At 38.1% G+C, this 12500-nt stretch overlaps 1 protein-coding gene across 1 annotated transcript in view; it reads right to left on the bottom strand.

Moving 5' to 3' along the window:
• ARHGAP20 (Rho GTPase activating protein 20) overlaps window positions 1–12500 on the bottom strand; it is a 781419-nt gene that overhangs the window by 126706 nt on the left and 642213 nt on the right. Inside the window, exon 7 of the mRNA XM_044072727.1 lies at window positions 5513–5590. Coding sequence (XP_043928662.1) covers window positions 5513–5590 — 78 coding nt within the window. The remainder of the gene's footprint in view (window positions 1–5512; window positions 5591–12500) is intronic.

The following is a 12500-nucleotide window of genomic DNA, read 5'->3' as shown; positions in this document are numbered from 1 at the left end:
AGTTGCGACATTCCTGTTCTATGACACACAGCCGAACAATGAGCCTCTGAAATACCATTCTGTGTCAAAGAGGATAAAGCCCTGACTACAGCCCAGAGAACTTAGGATCAGTTAATGTCTTTGATTTTCAAAGAGCCAGCCTGAGAAGGTAGGACTGGGGAGTCAATTCCACCTCGTCCATCCCTGGTCCACTGCATTTACAAATACCTAGTAGATGGTAGTTGTGCCAACAAACAAAATAAAGGGCTGTGGCTGCCTTCTATGACTTGAAGGAGTAATGCCTTATTAGTAAACTTTTTTTGAATACAGAAACATTAAAATAAAATACATATGTGTTGCATGTAATTCTCCCCATAACAGAATAAGTAATGTTAATCCTAACAAAATTTTAAATTTAAGCAGGCAAGTCATAGACAGCAACTTCATTTGAAGCTTAATCTTAAGTTGGAATAAAATGCACTGCTTATAGTCCACTTAACCTCTTGCAAACTGTTTCACCTGGGCACCTCCCAAACTAGCTTTAATGCGGTTGCTTCATGTTGTTGTTGTGTCTTTCGGCTTTTCCTGGTTAGGGGTCGCCACAGTGGAACTCCGGTCCACTAATGATTGGCAGTAGCTTTTTATGTGCCGAGATGCCGGCCCTGATGCACAACCTTCAATGAAGGTACGCCCATTCACGCATGTCTCTACACAGAAGACTGTCTAGCTGAGAATCGAACAGGACAACGTCTTACTGTGAGGCGACAATGCTACCGTAGCACCACCGCGGTTGCTTCATATTAATACAAAAACAAAAGCAATAAATATCCCAAGACCACAAGGTTTATAATCAAATTTCTACCTGACAGCATGAATGCACCTTCTTTCATTTGTTTGGTTTGCATTCCTTTTTATAATGAGCTGCATACATACCTCTCAACCTCTTAGAGCAAGAAATCTGGACAAAGCCATAAATAATGGGGGAGCAAAGGCCCAAAAATAGGTAGTTTTTAAATATTGATCTTAGAAACTTAGAAGGTTAATAGAATAACATGTTTTGTATTAACGTTAATTTTATAAAAGACGTAAAGTCTAAAACTCAAACTTCTGTCATTATTTTCTGACTTCAGCCCTCAAAGATTTGCCAGTGTTTGCCTGAAAACCACAATTTTTGGAGAAATAGACCAAAAATATAAGGCAAAATCTGGACATTCTGTGAAAATCTGGACATTTGACAGGTATGGCTGCATGCATTATCTCATCATGTTTTGTGTATTGTTTCCTCACACACCATGCCTTACAAATCTGCAGAACTGCATTGCATGAATGCTGAGCTCTTTCTATTAAGCTGGAATTAGATTCATGAATGAGCTGTTTAAAGTGTAAACTTGTGTTCTTTTTCAGTGCAAATGGTTTGTGTTCTTGAACAGATATAAACCCAAGCTCACTGTAGAGATGAAAAGTCTATGCCACAAAAACTGAACTGAAATAGAGAAAATGAAGACTTGTGTAATGGAGCTGTCATGCTGACGTTTTACACCCTGATCCAGGGAGTGTGTAAAAAGATACAGTTATAAACAATAAGTAAACTGCAGAGTACATGACAGAATCCTTAGGAATGCAGGCCCAAGTGGCAGTCAGAGATGGCCTTTGGTAAACTGGTGCCCTAGGCAAAAGAGGCCCCACAGTGCCCACCCCACACCACCCACTGACCCCATCCTGGTCTAGCTACACCATCCAGATGACTGGAAAAGTGCATCTGCTAGAGCGATGCCCTAGGTGGCTGCCTAGTTGGCCTATGTCTAAGGCCAATTATGGTGACAGTCCCTACCCTGATTCAAGGAGTGTATAAAACAATACAGTAATAAACAATGATAAACTGCAGAGTACATGACAGAATCCTTAAGATCATAGGCCCAGGTGACAGTGAGATGAATGCTATAGCATTTAAAATCTCAAGACAGACATTGTGCTACTGGAATAATGCTTCATGTAGCAGCACAAACAGGAATTCTGACTAAATGGTCAGGAGCTCTACAGCTGGTGCAGCACTGAATTAGCCTGGGGTAAGTGTGATATGGATCTGATATCCCCATAGCAGCATGACCTGTCCATGCAGCAAGAAACTTAAAGGTGTTCATGTTCCTCTGTATCCTAGTAACATAAATATTTTAGCTGCCTGCTGGGAATACCATAGGTATCTTATAGTCATTCACATACAGGTGACACTGGGTACTGCCCCCACCTTAATATTGCTGAAGCTGAGAAAACAAATAATGTTCACTGATTCCTTTCAGGAATGTTTCATGAACTGCAGTCATTTGATAGGGTAGCAGTTCTTCCCCTTGGTGTAGACTTTACCAGTAATAACGCAGAAACCCACCTTCCCCTTAGCAATTAATAAAACTTCCACAGGAAGTGCAGTTTGTCCAACAACTGCTCTTTGGTGTGCAGTGCAGAAGCTGTCATCATGAATGCCTGTGTTTGATGCCACAAATGAGGACATGATATGTGCTCATACCAGCTGGATGAAACGACCAGGATTTTATCCAAGACATGATTTCACAAGGAGATCTTATTAGAGAGGCGAAGTACAAATCATTAAATAAAGTAAAAAAAAAACAAATATTAAATGATACCCATGACAGATAAGAAAGGATGAATTGATAGAATAAGGCGAGAACTACATGCATGGGGAGCAGGGGAACACAGTATGGATGGAGCTGTGCAAGTAAGTTTGTCTTGTGTTTCACAGTTCATGCTGCCTACTGACTGCTACTGTGGATGGCTACAGTGGCAGTTCTAGAGAAAGGATGATGACAGGTACAACAGATTGCAGAGTCAAACACACTGGTAACAGCACTTGAACTTCTCAAGTTGCAACTGAGGTGCAGTGGCACTTGTGATAAAAACGTACAGTGATTGCATAACTTTACTTAACAGAGAACATTCCCAAATACAGTGAGCCATGGTCTCAAGTAATCACTTGATTTGCACTAAGGTGAGTGAGCTACTGGTTTTCAATGTAGTACAGTCTGAGGACACACAGGAAACCTACTAATGATCCTGCGAACTGTGGCCTAGAGCTGTACCTCACTAGACAGCACCACTGTCACAGTCACATAGCTGGTATTGTTCCCACAGTGAGACACATGACACTGTCCTGTTAGACATGTGTCACGTGCTTCAGTCTACATCTGCACCACCTGTATGACATCCTCTGTGTCCTGTTTATTGTAATTGTGCAATTGTGCATGCTTTGTGTAGGCTACATTCACAGATACGCCATAAAATTGCAAGGTACCTGCTCTCCTGATCCTAGCTTTATGTCAGTCCTCTCCCTGTGTGGCATGTTTTATATTATTTTGTGAGCACTTACAGATTCACTGTCACGTCAACATTTCTTTTGCCCAACTGTCCTAACTTTTTGGTAACCAGCTACTATTACCTTTCTCTGCATATTGCATTGTCCAGTTAGTATGCTATTTATCTTGCATTTGCCACTCCTTAGTGCATTATTTGTACCAGCATGGAAACACACTCGTGCGCAAGTTCAGATCTGAGGTAGAATCGGTGACCAGTTTGTAGATCGCATCAACACTGCATATGCAACAAAAGAAGGAGGGTATCTTGGGCACTTTTTTATGGACAAATGACTCATAAGTAGTCACACATCTATTCTGGTAGTATGCAGACAGTGCTACAGAGAATGGAAAGTATAATGAATAATCACTGAATAATTTGTATACTTCAGTGGCACAATAAAGCTGCATAGGTAAGTGCTAGGCTAGCTGCCTTTGCAGGCCATTTTAGGTCAGCAGATTCCCTTTAATGGTGAGAATCAAGCCTTGTTCCTTGTGTCTCTGAGGTAAACACTTGAAAACCCCCAACCTCTAAAAAAAAACTCCTCAGACTTTGCCTATTACAGCAATCTCAGCCAATGGCATTATGGAGATTCAAGCTCACAAAATCTAGCTCCCAAGACAAATACTGTACTACCTGAGCTATATGGTCACAGCCAAAATAAAGCTTATTTTCCCTGTACAGTGCTCTATTTAGACAATTATTTATTTATTCTTTGTTGATGGGTTAGTCCTATGAGGCTAGTGGCCTCTTTTCCAAGAAGACCCAAGGTGGTATTCAAACTGCTAGGGGAAATTTGGCCAGGACATTTTTCCCCTCCTTGATATTGCCATGGGATCTTTTGCATCTACCTGAACTACCACTATCTCAGGCAGATGGGGCTGTGGTTTAGCATCTCACCTGAAGGACAACACACTCTGGAGTGCAGCATCCCATTATGCTACATTGTAGTGTCAGTAATCCATCTACCTGGTGTGGGAAAAGAACCAAAGCTTTGTACAACAAAGGTGAGTGTGATACCTGTTGCACCACTGACACTGATAAACAGTACTACAACATCAGGGGATGAGAACCTGTCATCTAGTGCACTAAGATAAGACTTAGCACATCATGATCCAATGCTTTCAGGCATTCTGAGTGCAAGAATATATATACATATACACATATAGGTGTGTTTATGTGTACACATAGGTATATATGTCTGTTAGTGTGAATATGCATATATGTGTGTGTGAGGCTACATTGAAGGATGTCTGTCTTACTGGTGGTAATATAGTGCAGCTATGTAGTGATAACAGAGCAACTATACAGTGACAACTGCTTCAGGTTACAGGATGCACTAAACGTTAGTTTGTAGTTTGTGTACTAATATGTTTGTACATACATACGTCTACTTCTGCCTGTAGGTAGACATGTAACGCTCAGGACTGTGACCTGCATAAAAACTGCTATGAATGTATTCAGTATGGTGAATGCATATACACAAGTGATGCAATACCTTTTGTTCTATAGCAGACGTCATAAAAGAAATGTAATACAGTGCCACATGAGACCTCTTTTACACAACATAACAGTCTCTAAACTAAATCAATAATCATGCTGTGATGTTCATTTGTATTTATACTAATCACTAACAGCAGCCCTTCTGTACTGATGTCTGTGAATCATGTACAGGCACTTCCATGCTTTGTTCTTGTTCCGAACACATCACATTCTATCTCACATTATTATTATTATTATTATTATTATTATTATTATTATTGCAATGACATTTCATCTAACACATTATACTGCCACAGTACAGAGATGAAACAAATCAGAGAAAACAAGTCGATCAGTAATGTTTACTAGAAGGAAAAGTGAAATGTACTTTGAGCACTGCAGACAGATAAGCTAATAAAGAAAATATTAAAACTAGCATCACGTACTATATATCAGTAGCACAGGAAGTTCAAGCAACATTAGAAAAAGTAATGTAATGCAAGCCGGACAGCATCTGCGAACAACATACTGATTACAAAGCAATATTAGAAATTTTACCTTGCATAATTTACACACAACTTTGTCACTTACAATGTAGCTTTCTGCAGAAGAAAACCAGTTATGCATTCAATGTGTACTTCTTTATTTTTTTCAGTAAAAGATGCAAAATTTATATTTATGAACTCACACTGATCTCGAGGTTTTGAAGAGCCATTTTAATGACATCATGGGTTGTGTCTTCATTTGTCACTGTCAGGATTTTTGACTAAAGAAGAAATTAAAAACATGATGATTCACACATGGTTGTATTATGTTCCAAAAGTTAAGCAAGCTGAAATTCCAGAGCAAGGACTGAAAACATCTTGGTACAAACATTAAGAAAAGCACTATGTCTATTTCCTGTACACGAAAACTCACATCTTCATTAAAAGCATTTTTGCTCACAGACCTCCTTTTGAATACATTCATGTGAACATCACCGCTAAAGTCCCTCACAGTAAGAATTTACTAGAAATGGATTGTGGTTGACCACTTAAACCCATGGAGCCAAGTCTTAACTCCCAAGTGTATTCTTTTAAAAACTCCTGGATCTGGCTTTAATTTTAAAAATAGCTCTGGCCATGTAACATTTTTAAAAAATTGCAGCTATGAATTATCTTAACTACAGTGTGCCATGGTGATATGACCACTGCTAAAAGCAGAACCACTCAAGACAAAGCAGGACCCAGTCAGCAAGTCAAAGCCCCAAAACATCTCTCTGGGACTTGGCTGCGGAAAAGATGAAAAACAAATGTACCACCGATAATTTGCATACTGTTTTCATCCTAAAATCTTGTTGAACATATATATAAACGTGTGTGTGTGTATGCGTATTTAAGCAAAAGTTTAAAGTAAAACTCCACATAAACATCAACCAGAAGTCAGACTTCAGTGTCATATCCTGAAGAGGCCAGCAGGCTGCATTTGTTTACAAACTGATGTTCTCTTCACTAGCTACAGTAATTGCAGAGATAAAAAAAAAAATCACTCCTTAATTTGCACTGTCAAAATTCAATAGAGTGAAGTTGTAATGAGAAGTGCTCTAGGGAAAAACGACATGCATGTTTCATTACTGCATGTCATTCGACAGGGCATGACAGTCACATGGACATGCAGCACAACATGGATCATTCTTAGAAAAATACAAAATAATATTATTACATTAAATTTGTTACCACTCATACAAGTTATGAGGCTGTATGCATGGACACATGGGCTGGACACCCATCTATTGAGTCTAGGATCTCATTTCTCCCCACCTCCCAGTCTCCTCTACCCCACCAACCATAGCAGCATGATTTCCCTTCTCTCTTCCATCCCAGAGTCCTTCTGTTCACATATAACTAATATATATATATATATATATATATATATATATATATATATATATATATATATATATATATGTATAAACATAACATGAGAGCAGATATGGACACATTTTGTACAATGATTTTACCTACCTGTTGGAAATGTTGCAGATCCTGTTTAGCACCTCATTTCATTGTCCTGCTCCCACCACTAGCTTAAGAATTGTTAAGAATTGCTCTATTCCTGTTACATACCATACTGAATAATGTTGGTGTTTTTAATAACTTTAAATGTACAACTAATTTGGATAGTCTGTTTCATTCACCCACCATCTTCCTGTAAAAAAAAATTCTTCCTTGTATCTCCCCTTAGATGTTCATCTTGTAATTTCAAACTGGATTACTATAGTCTTACGTACTTTAAATGAAAAATAGTACGTATATGAACTTTTTTAAGGTACTTTAAAGTTCAGTCATGCCCCCCTCACCCACATTCTTCTTTCTTCCAGAAAGCATATATTAAGTTATACAACCCTTTCTCACTGCATAACTTTTGGTGTATAATATGCACAAATATGCTGCGTTTGCTGCCACCCACTGAACTGCCTCTAGCTTTTCTGTGCCATTATGTTGATGAGCAGAACTTCACAAAATACTCCAATAATCCAGATGGGGATTTTATCAAGTGTCTGTACAGAAAGGAGTTTCTCAAATGGTGCCACCAAACTTCCTGAGGAGGTACAGGCCTGTTGCAGGGGAAGTCCAAGCAAGTCTGACAATGTTGCGTACATACTCAGTCATGCTTTTATGTCAGATTAGGTTGTTAAAGTACAAACTAAATACAGCATTTTACCTTTTGATTCAGTCAAGAATGCCACTTTAGGATGGGCAAAGTACTTGTTTATTCCATTAACAGCACTGAGACACTGCCTGCTAAAATCAATCTCAAGAAACAAAGAGAAAAACCTTTGTATGTATATCCTTTTTATCAGTTGCATGCATGCAAAAAAATTGACTTTACATTACTTTTAACAAATCAAAATATTTTAAATAATTTTGCTCCTTGTGATTTTTGCTTAGAGCTTTACATAGACACTTTACAAATATGCATTTTAAAACATGAATTGTCTGTGTTAAAATTTATTGTCTTTTAACCTTGTAACATTTACTACCAGTCCACAGTTTCATAGGGGGCCTTGCAAAGACTCATCCTCCAGCCCAAGAAAGTCAGAGTGTACTGTTGGTTAATCTGGTTTTCACAGATACCTGCTACAATTACAATTTATTAACGTTTTGAAACTAGACTTTTCAACATAACACCCCTTAACTCCTTTAGCACGTACTTTGCCTTGGGTTATCTGTCAGTACAATATAGTTTGCTATGAATGCAGTTATAAGGCACTTAAATTATAAGGCTACTACTTATATGAAAGTATATTTTGCATAATTATGCTTCTGTTTTTCAGTTTTTCCTTGGCACAAACATATCATAAACATTTTATTTGACTGATTTGTGAAGAAACTACAAGTAATATATATTTAGCGAAAAATAAACATGAGACATAATATCTTTTCATAGCAAGGTTAAATTCAGAAGAAGAGGAGGCTATGAATGTATACATAAAAATGTAAACTGATAGTAAATGAATAATGTTCTATGACAAATTTTGATTATTTCAAGTGGGAGGGTATGTACATGTTTAAGGCTGGGGGGAATCAAACTACTTTTTTACAGTGCACATGCAATCAGGTGTAGAGTACTTTCCTGGTATCTAGGTGAGGCATATACGATAACTTAAGCCATGAAGGGACTATTTTTTCCATTGAATTTCAGCTACAGAAAAAATAGGATCTTTAGCTGATTTGGAGGCATGCCCCCATGTTTCACACCTACTTACTTAATAAATCCTCCTACAAGGTGATACATCCACACAGGAAACTGGAAAAAAATGGATGAAATTGTCTTATGATGTAGCAGGTCTCAAGGGACCATACATTCACTAACTCAAAGACTTGTGTGGTTTCAGGAAGGCTCACTTGTTTGAGTCTGGGGAACTTCCAGTATAGAGACACGTCTTCCTGCTTCCTACAGATGATGTCTCTTCCTATACAGCCTAATATGTCATCAGTCATCCTTTCTGCTGTTGGGTGTTACTTGCTTAACTTTAGGTAAAGGGGAATTTAATAATGGTACCAGCACGATGAAACAATGAAGCCACAGTACAAGCGAGGATCGAGGACATGAATTTTATTAGACACTGAATAACACGTTTCAAATACTCCACATTAACGTACCAAGTTTGTGTTTTCGTTTAGAAACACTTCTTCAGATGTGGGCCGCCAGTACTCTTCTGAACTGTCATAAATACGCTTCCCCCTCAGGAGGTTTCATCGTGCTGGTACCTGTTTTAGGTTTAAAGGTTTATTTTAGTACCTTGTTCCTTGTTTTTTGGAATTTAATAATGGTTGGAGGCTTCAAAGGAGGAGGATGAGGGATGCACCAAGCAATTGAATGGATGAGGCTAACTGGAATGAGGCAATGCTAATGTGTCAGGGCCAGCTTTGATCACGGTTGCAATTTTACATAAATAAATAGTCATACTTTATTGCACATGCTAAGCAGTATTCCATCAATACCCTTCTGTTTTAGAATATTTCCCACAGCTGCTTTGGGAAAAATAATTAATTTCAGACATATGAGGTAGTTGATAGGTTCTACCATGATACTATAAAACCCATCATCATTAAACACAAAACTGCTTTGTCATGATTGCATAAACTACTTGCATGAATACATGTGTGATGTCGACACATGTAATCTACTATTGAGTTTTGTACAATGATGATATATGAAAACTAAGGAAAAAGGGCAGTCTCCTGCACCCATTACTTTATTATTCCTACTTCAAGGTCAGCTAGCTATGAGAAAAGCCGTGCCTCACATGCATGCATAACTAGGAGTCAAACCATTGCAATAGCTGAACTCAGTCTCTGGAAGTTTCATTGGCATCATTATATTGACAATAACAGACCTACAAATTATTGAAAAAAAATAGGATATTGACAGAATAGCTGTGTATTAAAAGAAGTTTTGTTACCAGTTTCAAGTCCATTACTGCTAATGCATCAAAGTTCATAAATGTACGGGACTAATGCTCAAAAGCAATTGTGTGAAATTTACAAATCCAGCTGTATAATCTCATGTTACAGACAATATATGAAGCACACCTGGGAGTTGTTAACTGAAGAATTTACATGTGGCATTATGTTTTGGCCAGGAATGTCCAAAGATATTGAACTGGTGATAAAGCATTGTCACATCTGTAACACGTATCACAAAAGCAACTCTGAACATCCAATGATACCTCACAAAATTACAGACAGACCATGGAGGAAAGCTGACAGAGATTTATTTCATTTCAAGTTCAGTCGGCATCTTTATGCATTGCTTACTATACTACATACCTTGAGGTGACTGAGTTAAAAGATCTCTTCACATTAAAGTAATACAACATTCCTCCAGTAGAAGAGCTTTACAGATGCAATCCCTCTGCAAATACTTTGTGCAAAGTTTTGAAAGCTGCAGCCTTATGAACCTACCACTAACATTTCTATGACTAATACATGCTGTAGCATACATTTCTTTTTCCTGGCATGCAGAAAAAGAAATCAAGGCTGCGACTCTTACTTTCCTCCAATAAGGCAAGTCAGTTAAAATGTTAAGAGGGGGTTTGTGGGGGGTGTGAGGGGCGTAGCCCCCCACATAATTGCACTTTATGCACTATTATATAAATGTGTATCCATTAAAAATACATTAAAACATATAGCATCAGTAAAAACTGGTTGAAAATGTGGGGGGCTGTGCCCCCCACCCCCAACTTTATATTCTCACTCCAGGGTCGCACTGCAGTGGGGCAGGGGCTAAATACCATTTTCGACTAAATGTATTTCTACCAAATGTGCTTTGAGTCAAATGAGGTTTCAGTGAAGTGGGCTGCCTGAAATCATTTTTGACCAAATGTAATTCAACTAAAAGCAGTAGTCCCATATATATACAATGGGACAGAATAAAGGACCAGAGAAAGGGTAACCATTTTCCAGAGAAAGGGTAACCATTTGAATGTATAACGCTTGTAAATACAAGTTCCAAAACAGTGAGACTAAAAATGCAAAACTAGAGAAAGTATGTACTAAGTCCAATATCACTGTGACTTGGAGTTTCCCCTAATTTGTGAGGTGCAGCAAGCTCAGAGTTAGTATATGTTAAGTATCAGGGGTGTTGGGGTGCAGCCCTAGGCATCTGGGAGGTGCAGGGGGCAATAAAAGGAGTTAATAGGAGAACAGGAAGTTTAATATTCTCTGTTTTCTTTTTGAATTGCTAAATTTCTTTGACGACAGTTTCAGGATTCACACTTGCAGGCTTTGAAATTCCAGTAAGGAGCCCAAGAGCAGAGCTCATGGCATGATTCCTAAAAAATCTGTTCCTAGAGCAAATGAGCCATTAGGTACTTACGCCATGTTGCCCCACTCTAATAATAAAAAAATCAGACTACCTGTTCAGTAATATTACCATCCATTTACTCCAAGAACAAAAGCATTGCACCAAAGAACGTCAATGAAAATTCTATTCTGGCATGCTCCTTTCTAAACTTAGTTCATAAAATAGGAGGAGCCTGTACCACGGAAAATTGTACACCATAAAATAAAGATATATGGCATCCTTGCATACCCCAGTTGCCACCTCAGTCCTCTTGCAGGGAGGTGCAACTGTAGGCACGTTTGTTACCTCTACAACTTGCTGGAAGTAAATATATCTAGCTGTCCTCCCACTTTTCATTTGGGCATGCATACCTGGCTTTTAAACCATGTGCATATAGCATACTGATTTACTGGAATTTAATTAGTATTTATTTTATTTGCCTAAATAGCATATTGAGGAATTGTTCTGGAACAAGGTTATAGTGTGGCATAGCAAAATGATTCTGCACAGCTAAAAATATTGTTACAATTAGAATTTGGGAGAGGGTGTTTCTGGAAAATGAGTACTATTCTAAGTGTATGAGGGATGGAAAGGGAGAAACTCTAAGCAATCTCTCTGTGTTATTCTAAGGGTCAGGAGGGGATAGCATACCTCTCAACTATATAGATTTTCCCAGAATGTCCAGATTTTTGCTGCATATTTTTGCTCTATTTCTCATAAAAATTTGGTTTCTGGCAAATTAATGGCAAATCATTGAGGACCGAAGTCAGAAAATAATGACAGACATTTGAGTTTCAGAATTCATACCCTTCAGAAAATGTATGTTAACGCACAATCTGTTGTCATATCAACCTTTTAAGTCTGTAAGAGCAATATTTACAAAATATTCCTATTTTTGGGCCTTTGTTCCCCCCCCATTATGCATGGCTTTGTCCAGATTTCATGCTCTAAGAGGTTGAGAAGTATGGGGGAGAGGTGGGCAACCCTGGGCAATGAGCATATTAAGAACTACAGATATGGGGACAGTCTAGTCTCACACATTATGTGAACAGGGGGTGGAGACAAGATGAGATATACATTGACCACTTGGGCAACACAATGAGAAGCTATTTATTTTGCTAATGATGCACTATCTACTACTCGCTTAACTAAGAAGTTCAATAATCAAAATTTCTCAGACTATTTACAAAGACTTCTGTTATTCTATCAGGGCAAATAATAACTTATATGCATTTTACACACACACACACATATATATATATATATATATATATATATGTGTGTGTGTGTGTGTGTGTGTGTGTGTGTGTGTGTGTATAGTTAACTAATTAGGAACAAATAACAAT

Source organism: Protopterus annectens, chromosome 5.part0 (assembly GCF_019279795.1).
Source record: "Protopterus annectens isolate FY-2018-M chromosome 5.part0, PAN1.0, whole genome shotgun sequence".
Lineage (NCBI taxonomy): Eukaryota > Metazoa > Chordata > Ceratodontiformes > Protopteridae > Protopterus > Protopterus annectens.
This window is presented reverse-complemented; position numbering and strand designations above follow the sequence as displayed.